Genomic DNA, 15,725 nt, shown 5'->3' with positions numbered 1-15,725 from the left:
GGATTGTTCAAGAACGAAAGAAGTTGGACCCGCTCAACAGAAGTCTTCCACACACGTTACCAGCGTCGGGTTGTCGATATTATTAAAAGTGAATAGTAAGGAGAGACGAGTGACCGGACTCGCTCTGTTGGGATGATGTGCAGGTTGTCGATATGAAAGAAGGCTATCGACAAACTGTTTGCCACACTATCGAAAGGGAAGGAAGGAACAGGTGCAGAGGATGTGACACGATGAACGGCCGACGGGGCCAAGTAGGACTATATTGCCTGGTCTTGGTATGCAGAGTGGTGTATGCCCTGTGGGCACAAGCCCGGGCCGATGGGTGTGTATCAAATGTCTGTGGGAACCGACTGGGGAGGGTATCGAATGTCTCTGGCTTGATGCTGGTACGTCTTCGTCGGAGGCCCAGGTTCTTGAGATCCGGTCTATAATGGCGGCTGGCATCCGAGCAACATTAAGCTTGATCGACACAGACTTGGGAGGTGGAGACGATGGCTTGTGGGCGGTATCATCAAGGGGTTGGCCCGCGCCCTGGTCCCAAGGGGTGGAGTGAACCGCTCTCTGGTGATGGGATGGCGTTGTTTGATGCTCGCGGCGAGGCCAAGGCAGCTCAGTCGAGATGAGGTCAATAGTGCGTTTTCGCTGGTACGGGCAAGGGCTTGAGGCTCCTCTGCATTGATATGGGGTTGGAGATCAGACAAGACGGAGGTCTGAGGCAGGGGAGGCTAGATGTTTGAGGCAGGGTCGACCTTTTTGGCATGTAAGAGAGCTCGCTTGATCTACTCGGGTGCGGGACATGCAAGTTTAAGAGTGACATGAGGAAGAGCGGGTCGAGACGTGTGAGGAGACCACTGCATGCATGTACCCCGGGTACGTGCTCAGGGCCAAGGAGGAGTGCAGGGAGTGACACGGGAAAGAGTCCACTGGCAGGGATTTGCTGCACTACGCATGTACATACAACATCTTCCACTAGGCAGATGGTACAGGGTTGCAGAGGCATTATTTCTCAGTGTGAGGAGAGCCCGCGCCAAACGAGACGTAGTTTGACTCGTCCGAGTCTCATATGAACAGTCAAGCCACGGCCACGGCCATGGCCGCCTCGAAGAGCTTGTACTCTCTTGTCTGACTGTGTATCGGAGGCCAACCCCAGAGACCGCCACCCCGAGGGACCCAGTCTGGAGGGTCCTGACGGGCACGCAGCGGCTACAATTTTGCTGAGCACCGGCGATCTCTGGGCACCTGACTCCTCCAGCGGCAAGTGCCTCATGATTCTGCCGAGCAACGGTGAGGCGATGCTGGAGAGCGAAGAGGGGCTGGAGGCCATGATCGTCTTGCCTGCCCAGGCGAAAACCATGCGGTTTGTATGCAAGATGCCCAATCAGCAAGGCACCTGGGCCTCCAAAAGGACGGCCTCGGCCTGGGCGGCAACGCACACCTCGGAACCATTGGGGCCTGGGAGCGGAGAAGAAGGTATTGCGGTGGGAAATCTGATGTGCAAGAGCAGCGGCACAGCTCTCGTCTGAGGTGATTGGCAGAACATCAGATAGCGTGCGGTGTAGCACGGCGCGTAGAGATGGGGAACGGTCCAATCAGATCCCTGTGCGACCAGGGGCAGGGGCCAGCCCCTGCTGCGAGGCTGCAGGCTGGGTCCAGGGGTCTTGCCCTTGCAGAGGGGTTGTTCCAAGTCACTCTCTTGCCTCACGTGGGCGGTTGTTCGCCGGGAGGCAATTGTCGAGGGACAATGCGTACCATGGAGCATGGCCTCGGAAGGGAAGGGACGCCGCATGCATGCAGCCACACCGTGATGCTTTGCCAGCTCATGGGGGGCTGGACAGCACCAGGGCTGCTGCCAGGCCGGTCGGCAGCTCAATTCTGGTCACCTCCAGCGTCACTGTCACGGTTGTGGCCGCTGCGGCCTGCCAGTCCACCAATGCCTAATTGCACGTCGCGAGTAGCACCCGTGCTTGCCGTGCTCGGTACACAGCGGTATTTCCTGCCGCCTTCACACTTTGATTCCATCACACGGGTGTCCCTGGTGTCGCCGTGGTGCCGCACCCGACTGTCAGGACAGACGCCTCACGACGCCGCCGGAACCAGAGCCGTCAACATGTACCAACGCTCAAGGCGTTGCACCCAGACGTGGAGTCTCGTCCGGTTTGGCTGTCTCACCAAAGCGTGCCGCTACAATGGTGGCCGTCGAGCGCTGTGCGGGGTGATGGAGAGAGGGCTTGAGGCTCGTCTCGTCCCAGGCTGCGGTAGAGGCTCGACGCCACTGAGGAGCTCATCAGACGCAGATCTCTTGTTGAAAAACATCGGCCGTCCAGCCCGTCCAGCCCGTCCCAAGATTGATGGGATAATTGCTAAGCCCATTTGAGTTGCCAGGCTTCATGCGACAGACGATCAGACAGATAGCGGTTTCGCCGAGACCAGCAGTGGGAGGCTGAGGCAGAGGCCGTTTTAGGAGACTGAATGAGTGCGCCTCCAACGCTTTGGGCCCATTTGGAGGATAAAGTTGGGTCTGACAGGTCGGCCGGGCCAATTGGTAGCGGGGGGCCGCCGCCGAAACAGGGGACGCTAGTTCGGATCAGCACAGAGCCGCACTGCCTGAGACTGTCCCCTACTCAGTAAAGTCACGTTCCATACTTGGCCAAGTGGTAAGGTACATCCTCTCTGGCCTCTGAGAGAACATGACAGTGCCAGACCCGTCGATGACGAGTTGTGCAAGCATGCCTGGCATGCAAGTCGGGGGCACAGCGAACTGTGGGTCAGGTCAGGTCAGGAAGCACGCATGCTGGCATGCTGGCGTGCTTTCGTCTAGAATATCGTCCGTTGTTCTCTGGACTTGTCAGCTCGGGTCAGATCAGCCCAAGACTCCCGAGATGACCCCAGAAGCCTCTAAAGTAAATCTGCACCGCTCGAACTTTGGATGCCACCACCAAGAGCAGGTCGGACGGAAACATTTCATTGAATCGTCCTGACCTTGTTTGGTCCAGTGTGCTTAGTTGTACGGCCGACGGAAGGATCGCACATGAGATCGAACGAACAGTCACCCCGAGTTGGATGGATGTGGGTGACCGAGAGCTTGCCAGCCAGCCCTTGTGGACTCGTGACATGAACTTGAACGAAATGCCCATCGCTGTGCGGTCAACGAAAAGTCCAGTGGTCCAGCACCGGACCCTCTGCCGTTTTTGGCAGCAGTATCCAGGCCAAGCAGTCTGCCGGCGGTGATCGGATGCCGATCACAAAAGGCCCCCAAAAGTTCTGTGCGGTCGTAGCGATGGGCAGGAGATAAAGTTAAGGTTCACAAGGTCTCGGCTGATTGTTTACACAGCAACAGCACAACAGCGGAGCGAGCGGCAGAGGCAGAATGCTGAACGTGGCAGCTTGGCAGTGCACGGCTGCCGTGCAGAATGAGATCTGGAAAAGGCCTGCTCAGTCAATCACATGTTCTCCACCTCACCCGAGACCCACTCTGTGCAGGCCCAGCCAATGCCAACCCAGCCTCAGCGCTTGCAGTACGATGCCAATTGGTACTCCGGACGGATGTGGGCCGGGACGGCGACCCGCTTCATGGGTGGGCACACCAGCCTCCATGTGAGAGGCCAATCAACTCGACATGCTCGACCTTGGCTTTTACCTCCCTGTCGAGCCCGTCCGACCTCGATCTGCGAGACGCGTCGTGACATGCATGGTCACCGCACTGCATGTCCCCAAGCAGCCAATTGATAGCGGCGAATCTTGCAGACTATTTGATTCCAAGGAATCTATAAATGGGAGCATTCTTGGACCCCAATACCCTCGAAGGCCCGTGGGATAGGCTCATAGGGGCTATTCACTGAATATGCGGTCGCAAACCACTTTCTCTCAGTTGTTGACAGGCGCTTCCACTCATCGGTCCGCTAATCCAGCGAGTTTCACGTCCTCATAAGCTCTGGTACAAAGACATCTGGCTGAACAGTCGCATGATCCCGCTGGTGAGCTGATGTCTACCACGGCACGAGCCGGGCTATCTCAGATCGTATCGATTGAACCGGATTCTGACGACCCTTGTGAGAGTCCCAACGCTGTGGCTTGATGCAGTGGGCTATCACCGTATGCTTAAGTGCACTGCAAATCATCATTTGACAGCCTCTCTTCCTGCAAGGCCCCGCAGCCGCCACTCTGCTGGCCAGTGCTCGGAGCAGAGCCAAGCCAGACAATCGCCAAATGCGTGTCTGCACTCGACTGTCTGTTGGCCCGCCCTGGAGACCCGATGCTCTATTTGAAGGGGTTTGCATCAGGCGTTTCGGTTTCGAGCAATATCTAGCCGCCGCCCGATTGTTGTCAGATCCCAACGGCCTGGGACGGCTCGTGGGCACGATTCCGCCGGTCAGCCCAGAAAATGGCTCCAAGGCGGCTCACTGTAAACATGCTGGCCTGAACTGATGCGATTCAAGCTGTGGGTGCAGTTACACCCGTCTCCCTGCCCCCCCTCCCAGAGAGTTCAAGAAGGAAAGGCTGAAGAGTTCAGCCGTGACTCTGCCCACACATAAGCTCTCGCTGGCGTTACCGATCCAGCCCACGGCCAGTCGACAGATCTCAGCCCATGTTCTGTTCAACTACGGGCAGAGGGGGCTTCTTCGTAAATGCATCCACTGCCAGACACATGAAATTCGTGTCCCGTCCGATTTGGACACCACACGATGACAACCAATCGCATAGGACGGGTGTGTAGCGTGCCGCCCTCTCAGGTAAGTGATTTGTCGATGTATTCCATGTGCCAGGCAGCAGATGCATTGCGCGCAGGCCGCCGCTGCCAACAAATTTTATGCTTAAGTCCGGTATGATGCCGTTGTCAACTCACGTCGGCCGTATGCAGCCCTTCGCAATCTGGTGCCTTCACTCTAGACCATGTAGGGACCGAAGACCGTGTGACTGTGATTCCCTGTGTCCATCACCCATCCCTGCCTGGCTTGGTCTCTGTACACTCAAGACTGAACGTTTCCTGTATTGTTAGGTTGCCTTTTCTGAGGGCCTTTATGAGGCTGACTTTGAGCCAAACAGACGCAAAGCAACTAATAACGCCAGATAACTCGAAGCCAAAAAAGCAGCATGGCACAGCCTCTCGTTGAGTCCGGCAAACGGTCTGAGCGAGTCGACCTGTTGTAACTCCGGTCTATCATGCCAGGTACTCCTGTGTCCAGAAAGATACGACTCGTCGTGCTTCCTCTTGGCCGAGGTATCCGACCAGCTCCGATTGCCCAGTCTCTGTCACTGCCATGTTGGCCAGGTTTGCAAAGCCCATCGTCAAATCGGTAAGCTAACATGGGTTAGTCACCTGCTACAACGCCTGAGATAAATACACCGTATAGTTTTCCGAAACATGACGTATTAGAACGGACCGAGGAAAACGCTGGTACTAACGAGATTGGCAGTGTGCTGGCGCAATGGGGGCGAGAGGCCGGTATAAGGCAGGAGCGTCTGCACGGCTTTCATGGGCTGGGTCGAGGTGTGCTGATTAGAGTTGCTTTTGAGGAATGACTGATGGAATTTGTGAAGGGTTTCTGGCAGGTCCTCGACGCTTCGCAGCCGTAGGAGCGGGACTTCAAAAATATCGACGATCCTGAGCCCAACTCATGTAAGTGGGTGCGCGCAAGACCGACAGTCGTCAAGACTGAGGCTCAGGTGATCTTTACTCATTCAGGAGCTGCAAGTAAGGGGACTCATCACTGCCCTCCCCCACCAACCAGATAATGGCAGCATCGCCGCCACCGGACTGGTTCTCGAGTCGCTCGATGCGCAGATGCCGGGCACGGGGGTCTTGATCGGCCGGGGACAAAAGAAGGAAGCGCAGATAGCGTGTCCCTGGTGCATCAGGACTGGGCAGTGGCAGGTTGACATCGTGAGTGTCAAGCTTGCTCTCTGACGGGTCCCACGTCTGGTCAGAACTCGGCCTCAGGTAAGGGAACTCTTGTGTCTCCTGGATTTTATCCTCACCCCTGAACTTGGGATCTCTAGTCTGGAGAAGACGGGGGATGGCAGGGGCCCATTCCTTGCGCCTGCGTAGTGAGGTGCAGAACATTGTAATGCCAACCCTGATTTAGCCGGGCAGGCGCACAAGATGTCAAAGTAGGCAAGGGCCTCGATTCGGGTGAGGATTGTTTCGTATTGGAGAGAGATGATAAGAGGGGCGAGGGTTCTGTCTAATAATTGAGCCCTTCCGCCCCAGAGGTCTTCCTCAGTGAGAGGGGTGCCAGGACTCTGATATCGGTAGGTTGTTCTTGGGAAGGCGCACTTGGAACAGCACACGCACTGACGGGCCTTCCCAGGGCTGAGCACGCGTTGACCATGCCTGCTCAAAAAATTAACCCCAACGCCTTGCTTGCCCTTTCCTAGCAGACTCGCTGCTGGTGGTCCTGGTGCGAGTCTAATCTATCGTCAAGGTTTAGTTCATCTACAATCTTGTGCAACCGTCAGGCCAACTCGGCGAGCCGATTGTGACAATGCCACCAGCAACGGCTGCATTTCTCGCCTATCCGTCCGGCTGCACGTGTGTCACGCTGCTGGTGTCGGTGATGGAAGCAAAGGCTGCTTGGTCTTGGGGTCTTTGTAGTTTCGCAGTGCCTCCTCCAGCTGCAATATCCTGCTCTGTTGTCGCTTTTCCTCTTGCTCGTGGTCTTTCTCCCTGTTCTGCAGTTCTTCAAAGCGCTTGTTCAGCTCATCGATCATCTCCTTGTTCCTGTCCGGTTTGACTGACGAGCGCCAAGTCTCGTAGATGATCAGGGTCGCAGCAACGAGGAGGATGAACCCGTCTCCTATGACGTCCGCAAATAGGTCGACAGCCTTCGCTTCTGGCAAGGGTTTGAATTGTCGTCTCCATACGCTGGGGCTCAGAAGGCTCCTCGATTTGCTTGCGCTTTTCGCTGTTATTCCATACTTGGCTTTCATTTGGTCTTCCTTCTCCACCTGCTCCCTCGTCTTGACGGTTGGCGCCTCGGCTTTCTCTCTTGCCTTACGTTCTGCGTCCACGTCTCGTAATGATGCGACGGACAGCCTCATGTTCAGCTGGTGAATCTTCTGGCCGTATCTGGCAGCGAACGCGCGGAACTGAGGGTGGTCGTGGGCTTGTGACTTGATTCGATTCTGCGTTGCCGATCAGTCAGACCAGCTCGGGTCGGGGGTCGGGGGATCATGGGCAACGGGCAGACTGACGGCTCCATATTTGGAAACATGGCGGACAAAAAGAGAAGCAAGTTTGAAGAGCGGAAGAGGGACCATTGTGACCGGGAGGGTTCGGAGGAGCACCGTTCACGGCCGGGAGTGTGCAACGGAGTTGGTGGACCGGACCGGCCGTTTAGGAAACCAAGCAGACAACGACACCACAGCACAGTAAGCTGTTACAATAAGCCTATGGTTCACAAGGTAGACAGCAGTCAGTAGAGCGAAACCTCAAAACCCCTGACAGGTTGGAAATGGCAGATACATTTGTTCATGTAGACAAATTTGAAGTCCCACCCATGCGTCAAATTGCCGGACGAGGCCAATCGACGTTGTTCGGCTGACGTCTTGCCTAACCGGGTACCCAGGTAGATACTGCAGTCCTTGGAGCAGAACCTGAAGTTAGAGTTGGGTAGCTCACCAACTGCTCTGCGATTGGCTGCCTGGGTGCTAAGCACCTAGGCACAGCACCTAGGTACCTAGGTAGTTTTGGCTGCAGGGGACCAAAGTGACAAAAGACCCCACAGTGGGCTCTGCCGCCCCTGCCAGGCGGAAGCTCGTTGCCGAGCAACCTGCGCAACGAGTAAGCAAATTCAGAAGGCCGAGCAGCACTCAGAGACAACAAGCTACTTAGCAATTCAAGGATCCATCATCCTGTCACCAACTCTGCCTTGCACCAACTCGTGCTTTTCTTTGAACTTCACCCCAGAAAATGGTCTTAAGTTTCAAAACCTCTTTCTAATAGTGGCACCCGGTCCCTGGCTACCATCTCACGCCATCTTGCTGAACAGTCAGTCCTCGTGAGTCTCCAGTTTACTTCCATCCTCGGACGCGAAGTCATTTGCCAGGCACTGTTTGCTGGTCAGGGCTGCTCCCGAAGCATGAACCTCTTGCCTTGCAACACTCCAGGCATTCCTCCGTCATGCCAATGCCCTCCAGCTTCTTCCAGGCGCTCAGGAACACCCAGCATCTTGTCGTCCCGGCCTTGCTACACCAGATCATTATCAATCTATTCCTGTCTTTAAATTTCGCCCAACCCATTTTCAGGAACATCAAGGACCATGGAGCGCTAACTCGGATTCAGCTAAACTTGTCATCATCTACAGGCAGCCGCTGGCAGCGTTATCGGAATACCATTCAGGTCACAAGTCTCAGGTTGCTAAACCAGCAGCTCAACCTCAGATACGGTGAATCTAGCTGCAGGCGCCACGAACACGAACAGCAAATCCGTTGAGAGATTCTGAGCTGGCGCCCTAGAATGGCTGGGCGAGGAGGTGTCGATATGGAGGCCTTATCACCTAGAGATGTGAACGCCCTTCCCAAGCGCACCACCGATCTCAAAGCAAAGGCTGCCGCCCAATTGAGGACCGCTAAAGACAAGGACCACCCTCCTCCCCCACCACCACAGGTCGTCGAGCCGCCCAGTTCTGATCGCAAGAATGGAGCTGTATACCAGGTCGGGAAACTGCTGGGCAAAGGCGGTTTCGCCATTTGCTATGACGGCAAGCATGTCGACTCGGGGAAGAAATACGCTCTCAAAATTGTCAAGAGTACAATGCCCGTCAAGATGCAACAGAAGGTCGGTGGAAATCTCACAAGACTCGCCCGTGATCATGGAGCAGAGGGACCAGGCTCGATACTAATGAGGCTCCTTGCAGTTCCAAACTGAGCTGCAGATCCACTCCAAGATGAGACATGCAAACATTGTTCAATTTCACCGGGCTTTCACTTTCGAGAACTGCACCTATCTCATCCTCGAGCTCTGCCCCAACGGATCGCTGATGGAAATGGTCAAGAGGAGGAAAGGATTGACCGAGGCCGAAGTCCGTTTCTACACCATACAGATCGCCGGCGCAATCAAATACATGCACGGAAAGGGCATCATACATCGTGACTTGAAGATGGGTAACATTTTCCTCGATAAGAATATGAATGCTAAGGTCGGCGACTTTGGCCTGGCTGCCCTATTGGTCACTGGTAACGACATGCACACAATCAGGAGGACCACCCTTTGCGGCACCCCCAATTACATTGCTCCCGAGATCTTGCAAAAGGGAAAAGCTGGACACGATCACAACGTCGACATCTGGAGTCTGGGCATCATAATGTGCGTAAAACTTTGCTTGATGAATTGTGAAGCTGGCAGCAAGGGTTCGGATTTTACTGATTGAGTTACTCTAGGTTCGCCATGCTCACTACGAAACCACCATTCCAATCCTCAACCACGGACGAGATTTATCGTCGCGCGCGGGACAGAGACTATGATTGGCCACAGAACGAGCAGAAATTCATCAGTCTGGAAGTAAAGGATATCGTGGCTTCTATGTTGGTGGATGCGGACCGCAGACCAGATCCAGATGCGATTGTTCAGCATCCTTTCTTCACCGCTGGCTACGTTCCCTCCCAAGCGGACATAACGCCGAGGCTACGGGATACAGCTCCAGAGCACGAGATATTTCACGACTCCTGTGCGAGCCCTCGGTTGCAAGAGAGGGCCCAGAGCAACCTCAGGGATCTTTGTCAACAGTGCGAAGTCGGTCCTTGGCACGGCAAGGTCCAACAAGTGAAACCTGCCATATGGCGCGAGATCGCCTCGGAGGAGAAGCATGGCCTGACACCTAGCATCCCATTAGCTGTCGACATCGTCTACCGACCTTACGATGAACTGAAGAGGGAAAAGCAACAGCTCCAAACATCACAGTCAGTATCGATATTGTGCGAGAAAACCGAGGCACTTACACTCGACCCACCTGCGAAATTTGCACCCTCTGGCTGGCTCAAGGCACCACCACAGAGCTTCGCCGCTCAGCAAAGAGCAGCGAACAAGCCAGCGAATGCCATCCCCAGCTCACGAACACAGCCTTCGATGGCTGCGGCACCCGCGAGACCCATGGCAGCCCGACCTCGTGGGACCAAAAAAGACGTTCCGCTGACCACAACCGGAGCACTGTCCGTGGAGGAGCATGAGCAAGCCAAGAGGGTATCCTCGAGAGCGACGCGGACACAGTTGCCTTCCAGCAGGACACAGCCGACCGCGCGACCGGCACTTGCAACGAGATCATCCTCGACAGCAAAGATCGAACCGTCACCACAACCAAAGGAAGACTCTAATGACGGGAGGAACATTGTGTCTCTGTTCGGGCCAGGGGAGCAGCAAGAATACCTCGAGGATACGAGGCCCGATCTTGTGCTGAGCAGGATGCGGAAGCTACAGGCTGAGCTTGAGCGGGCCCTCAACTCTCGATCCATGGCCTACATATCGACCAAACAGAAAGAGCCAGAGATCCCGAAGGTTGTCGTCAAGTGGGTGGACTACACGAACAAATTCGGACTTGGCTACATCTTGAATGATGGCAGTGCAGGGTGCATCCTCAACAGCGTCACTGCACCGGGAGGAGATGAACAAGCGATGCTGCCCCCATCATTTCTGCTCGTCCATGATGCCGAGAAGCACATCTCACGGAGGAACGACCCAACATATCGCGAGAGGCAACAAATCGTGCCAATGACGAAGCCCATCTACTTCTACGAAACCAAGGGTGAGGAAGGGATCAGCCGAGTGGGCATCAGCCCTGAAGAGTTCAGAGTACCTGTGAGCCAGAACGGGACAGCCTCTAAGCTTGAGCCGGGTAAGACCGACCATGAGCATCGGAAGCGGGAGCGCATTGTTTTGTGGAAGAAATTTGCCAATTACATGCTTCAGCATGCGCGGGAGCATCCTGATGCGGAAACACCTGGGCCTTATGCCGTCGACGTGCCCGGGGACCTCGTCACATTCTATCAGAGGTTTGGAGACGTCCAGATATTCCACTTCTGCGATGGCCACCTTCAGGTATATGACATTTCCCCCAGTCTATCGTCTTGGTCCCCTGACTAATTCTTGCCTAGTTCAATTTCCCCGACCACACCAAGATCGTACTTGATCGGACAGGCACGTGGTGCCACTTCTGGCATCTCTCCCAGGAGGCTGCAGAACAGCTTGCCAGCACGGGCGGCATGGACGAGGCATCTCTGGATGACCGTGCTGTGCTGTCATATCCCCTCCAGACCCTCCTCAACTTCTCGACGGTGCCCAAGGCGTCACAGCGCAGTGTTCCCAACTCGACACGGCACCGACCAGAGATCCCGCTGGAGCTTCAAGGCATACCAGCAGCCAACGACTTCCGGCGCAAGGTCGAATTCATCAGGGCAGTTGTGAAGGAGTGGGCCAGGAACGGGGGCCTTGGCAAGAGTGACATGTCGCGAGATGGCCGGCTGAAGTGGCCGGGACTGCGGCAGACCATGGACTGCGAGACCATGATGAAACAGGCCTGGGTCACCATTGGGGCGCGAGGAGAAGACAGCCGGCACGCTGCGTGGGTTGACAGTCGCAACCCGACCACGCTGCTGGATGAGATCGACGAGACCAGGAAGACCTAGGGCAGTGTTTTCTGAGACGGTGGCGACGCTGTACGCCGACATGATTGCTACGACGTTTCTTCTCTTCCATTTCTACATTCGGCCGTGCTCAATGTTCTCGTCAAGGCGAGAGGGGGTATTGAGCTCTGCGAGACATAATGATTGCTGCGTTCTTGCCTGTTCCTTGAAGTTCTTCAAGACCCCGAGGGACGGGCGACGGGGTCTTCTCAAAGCATGCAGGTGGTAATGAGTTAGCGAGCGAAGTGAGGAGCACAACTTGATTAATGAATTCTGCATCCTAAAGCCTCTGCATGACATCAATCTGGGTCCGAACATGACGACGGGGCAAGGCCTTGCCGGCTCGCCTGGCGTGGTTGGCTTGGTGCGCTTGAGCCAAGCCTCCACAACACAAACATTGAAAGTAAACAGATGAACCCACTGCGGGGCAACACCTCGGCTCCCAGACAATGTCTCTGAGGAGCGTGATTGCTGGGGTTTAAATGGCATCCATTACAATGGCTCATTTCACTTTGGCATGACAGTGGTTCCCCTCCACTTTCCCGGTCCAGATCTACTACGGAGTAATTGCCATATGCCCATTTTGCCACGAACGATGTCATGGTGCCCAACATTGAATGCTGCAATGTTTTGTCTTTGCATTCTCGCGCAATTGTAATTGCACTTGCTGCCGCGCACAGATGTGAGGCTGGTAGAATTTAGATGGCGTTGCGTTGTCGTATGTGCTCGGTACTGTGGTAGCAAAATTCACCGCTCATCCAACGGCCAGGACAGACTATACCCATTCGATTCGTCTGTGTGTGTGTATCGCGTATGCACGCAGATGCAAGACGGCCTATTATTTTTTCTCCCGTCAAGAGGAAGGAGCGACAAGCAGACCAATCACGGGGCAGTGGTCTCGTGGCCGGGGTTAGAGCTTGGAGAGAGCTCCCCACCCGCGTGCCACGACAATCCTTGTCGGTGTCAACGACCCTGGTCTCCACCAAACTCGCTCAACGCGTCTCGTCTGGTTTGGCCTGGGGGGGGGGGGCGTCTGCGTTACTCGACGCGGCTGAAATTTGATATCTGCTGCACGACCTCCTCTCTCCTCTACTTGTGTTTCTGTCTCGCTTGCATTTCCGCTTTGGTTCCAGCATTCCATCCTCTCTTTGACCTTGGGCAAGGCAATTGGTGTTTTCATGAGCTCGTCCCGCCAGATCATGTCTTGCTGAGCCTCACCACCGTCTTCAATAACACCGTCAATATCCTATACCGGCATCAAATATGTCAAGCCAACCCGCCTCCCCAGGTCCACTTCCGGCGAGCTCTCAGCAGCAGCACCAGCACCAGCACCAGCACCAGAATGAGAACAACGGTCCTCCGTCGAGCTCACCTCACAGCACCGCCGATTCTGCAGTGCACGTCGACGAGTCCAGAGAGAAGGTGGACCCCGACTCGTCGTTCCAGAGCAATTCGTCCGAGCGCCATCCCAAGGGCAAGAGGAAGAGAACCGCGTATGTTGCACATCGGCCTCGCGACCTGGTAGACGCGGTGGGATACAGGCCATTACTGACATATCCTCGTGCTTCAGTGCAAAGGACAAGGCAATCCTCGAGGCAGCGTACAACGCCAACCCCAAGCCGGACAAGGCAGCGCGTCTGGACATCGTGAGGCGCGTGTCCCTTAATGAGAAAGAAGTCCAGGTACGAGCTCGACGGGCCCAATTGACCCCCCACGCGGTGAGCATCACTGACCGGACCCGCGCCCCAGATATGGTTCCAGAACAGGCGCCAGAATGACAGGCGCAAGTCACGACCCCTGTCGCCCCAGGAGATTGCCGCCCTGCAATATGGTGGCATGCAGGTGCTCTCCTCCGACCCGGCTCCGTACAGCAGCAGCCAGCCCCAAATGTCCGGCCTTTCTAACTCCAACACGTCCCCGTACCAACAGCCTACGATTCCCGAGGGTCCGGACGCGTCTCCACAAGCTGTAGTGGCAGACCAACCCACATCCGAGACAACTACCGAGGCCGCGGCCGAGTTGCCCATGGCCCATCACAGCCGGAGGGAATCTGCCGCCTCAATGGGGGCCACCGCCATGTCGTCATCCCAGCCGGTTGAGTTCACGGCGGGCCAGTCACACCACCTGCACCGGTCGGCCTCGGTGGGATATTTCGCCCACAGCCTGAATGCTGCCACCTCTTACCAGACTAACCGCCCGAGTCCGGACTCGCTGAGGTATGTGCCTGGTGCCTGGGGCCTGGTGCCTGGGACCTGGGCTGCCCGAACGCGGTCATCGAGCCATGCTGACGTGTATAGGCACGAGTTCCTCTCTGCTGCTGCGCGGTCGACGTCCGCGGCGCCTGTGCTCCCACCGCCTCTGTCATCCGGCTTCCGGCTAGCAATGTCGGTCGAGGGCAAGGCAGAGCTTGTCCCACAGCCATCACCGCCACGCATTTCCCCCTCGGCCCTGTCTGATAGCCCTCCTCAACCCTTCGATCGCCCAAGCCTTCACCGTAGCCGTAGTGCGGCAGCCTGCGTCACGCTGCCCCCTATCTCCACCTTGACCGCTTCGCTTGACGCGAACCCCTCGCGCTCGATAATAGAAGCAGCTCCAGCCCACCAGCCACAACCACGCCTCCCTCACAGCCTACACCGCAGTCGTTCCAGGGATGTCCACGCGTGGGAGATGGCCTGCGAGGCGAACATTGAGCCTAGGGACGAGCTGACAGCCTACGCTGCACGTGAATCATCTGGCTCTGCCATTGCGGCCATCAGTCTCCTGCGCACCCTTAGCTCCAGCTCACACTCCGGTATGAGCCACGGAAGCGGCGTCCTCCAGCCCAACAGCGCCAAACGCAACGCGCGCCCTAACGCCCAACCAAACCACCATGCCAAGAAGCCCAAGCTTAGCCGTGCCTCGAGCAGTGTTGGCCGCCTGCAGACGAATTTTGTCAACACCACAACGGACAAGCCTCCCGTGAGGCGAGAGCAGACGCCCGTGGAGGTTGACGACCTGAAGAAGGGCAAGGTGTCAATCTTGTTCTCACCCGGCGGCAACGACTCCGACAAGGAGAACTGGAGCCCCGTCAAGGAGGGGCGCCAGATGTTCCATGGCGCGTCGCGGCCCGCAAACGGAAGACGACCGTTGCCATCGGAGCCCACGTCAAAGCCCGCTGGCCTTCTCAAGCCGCGCAGGAGCGTGGGCCGCGTGCTGGGAGACGCGAGCAACAGGTCCCTGCTCGGACGTGCCAGGACGGCGCCGACGTCAAGGCGGAAGAGAGGCTGCACGCCAGTCAATATTTTTGAGGACGGGGCCAGCGGCGAGGCCGGGGCCGACCCCTCTGAGGGCGAGAGCGAGGGAGAGGATCACGGCCGGAATACCATTGAGGACGACGAGGTGGAAAGGTTTATGCGCGGCGAGGTCAGCCCGAGCAAGAAGGGGGCGGCTAGCGCGATCGCGGGGTTGTTGGCTCTGAGCCAGGGGAATTGGCGTTAGAGAAGCCTCCTCTTGTCCCCAACTGGTCTTTCCCCCTTGCTACGACTGTTGTTACTGCTACTAGCAACTTGTTACTGTCAGCTGCAATTGTCCAAATTTGGACTGATACCTCGCCTCGAGCTCCCTTGTCAAGCAGATGTATTATATCGTCTACCTACCGCCAATATCGGTGGTGGGATTCCTACCCCCCAAGAAGCCCAAAAAGCCAGTCTCGAAGGGATAGTGAAATCTGAATAATAACCCAGATATTTGAGATCGGAGACTGGTGCAGAATGCCCCGCGCGCTGTCTCGCCGCAAGATGTATCCTGGCAGCAAACTCCGGACAAACCTTCAAGTTTCTGCTCACATGGCGTAATGCAGAAAGTTTAGGAGTGGCGGAGGGGTGTGGGGAAGCGAGACAGGCGAAGGAAGGGGGCGGGCCCGCACCCGTTGGATCTCATTGCCATCTCATCTCACATTCCATTTCATCTGAACCGCCTTGCGGTGAGTGAATGCGGGTGTGTGGGTATATGGGCGTCTGAGTTCTTCCACTTGCCGAGGTTCTTTCATGCGCAATGGGCGCTCAGGGAGCGCGGCGCTGTGGATCAACGCTGTGAGGCTGTTTGAGGGAATGGACATTGAACGAATGTGTTTG

At 56.3% G+C, this 15,725-nt stretch overlaps 5 protein-coding genes across 5 annotated transcripts; 2 read left to right on the top strand and 3 right to left on the bottom strand.

The window, feature by feature from the left end:
* Window positions 1-878: 878 nt before the first annotated feature.
* Window positions 879-2,370, bottom strand: KVR01_005144 (uncharacterized protein; the record flags this gene model as incomplete). The annotated part of the gene is made up of 2 exons (XM_044791648.1): window positions 879-1,519; window positions 2,274-2,370. 2 exons carry the CDS (start codon window positions 2,368-2,370, stop codon window positions 879-881), a joined length of 738 nt encoding a protein of 245 aa, XP_044645589.1.
* A 2,788-nt stretch (window positions 2,371-5,158) lies between these two features.
* On the bottom strand, window positions 5,159-6,061 carry KVR01_005560 (uncharacterized protein; the record flags this gene model as incomplete). The annotated part of the gene is made up of 4 exons (XM_044794607.1): window positions 5,159-5,299; window positions 5,404-5,602; window positions 5,676-5,901; window positions 5,977-6,061. The coding sequence occupies 4 exons, from the start codon at window positions 6,059-6,061 to the stop codon at window positions 5,159-5,161; spliced, it is 651 nt and encodes a 216-aa protein (XP_044646005.1).
* A 473-nt stretch (window positions 6,062-6,534) lies between these two features.
* KVR01_005259 (uncharacterized protein) lies at window positions 6,535-7,257 on the bottom strand (the record flags this gene model as incomplete). The annotated part of the gene is made up of 2 exons (XM_044784960.1): window positions 6,535-7,122; window positions 7,192-7,257. 2 exons carry the CDS (start codon window positions 7,255-7,257, stop codon window positions 6,535-6,537), a joined length of 654 nt encoding a protein of 217 aa, XP_044645704.1.
* Window positions 7,258-7,784: 527 nt separating this feature from the next.
* Window positions 7,785-11,899, top strand: KVR01_005365 (uncharacterized protein). The gene is made up of 5 exons (XM_044784792.1): window positions 7,785-7,997; window positions 8,282-8,776; window positions 8,856-9,304; window positions 9,379-11,029; window positions 11,086-11,899. Exons 2-5 carry the CDS (start codon window positions 8,456-8,458, stop codon window positions 11,614-11,616), a joined length of 2,952 nt encoding a protein of 983 aa, XP_044645810.1. The 5' UTR covers window positions 7,785-7,997; window positions 8,282-8,455; the 3' UTR covers window positions 11,617-11,899.
* Window positions 11,900-12,590: 691 nt separating this feature from the next.
* KVR01_005237 (uncharacterized protein) lies at window positions 12,591-15,458 on the top strand. The gene is made up of 4 exons (XM_044783470.1): window positions 12,591-13,106; window positions 13,184-13,295; window positions 13,363-13,829; window positions 13,911-15,458. Exons 1-4 carry the CDS (start codon window positions 12,877-12,879, stop codon window positions 15,088-15,090), a joined length of 1,989 nt encoding a protein of 662 aa, XP_044645682.1. The 5' UTR covers window positions 12,591-12,876; the 3' UTR covers window positions 15,091-15,458.
* Window positions 15,459-15,725: the final 267 nt, after the last annotated feature.

This window comes from Diaporthe batatas, assembly GCF_019321695.1.
Source record: "Diaporthe batatas strain CRI 302-4 chromosome Unknown Contig00005, whole genome shotgun sequence".
Taxonomy (NCBI): Eukaryota; Fungi; Ascomycota; class Sordariomycetes; order Diaporthales; family Diaporthaceae; genus Diaporthe; species Diaporthe batatas.
This window is presented reverse-complemented; position numbering and strand designations above follow the sequence as displayed.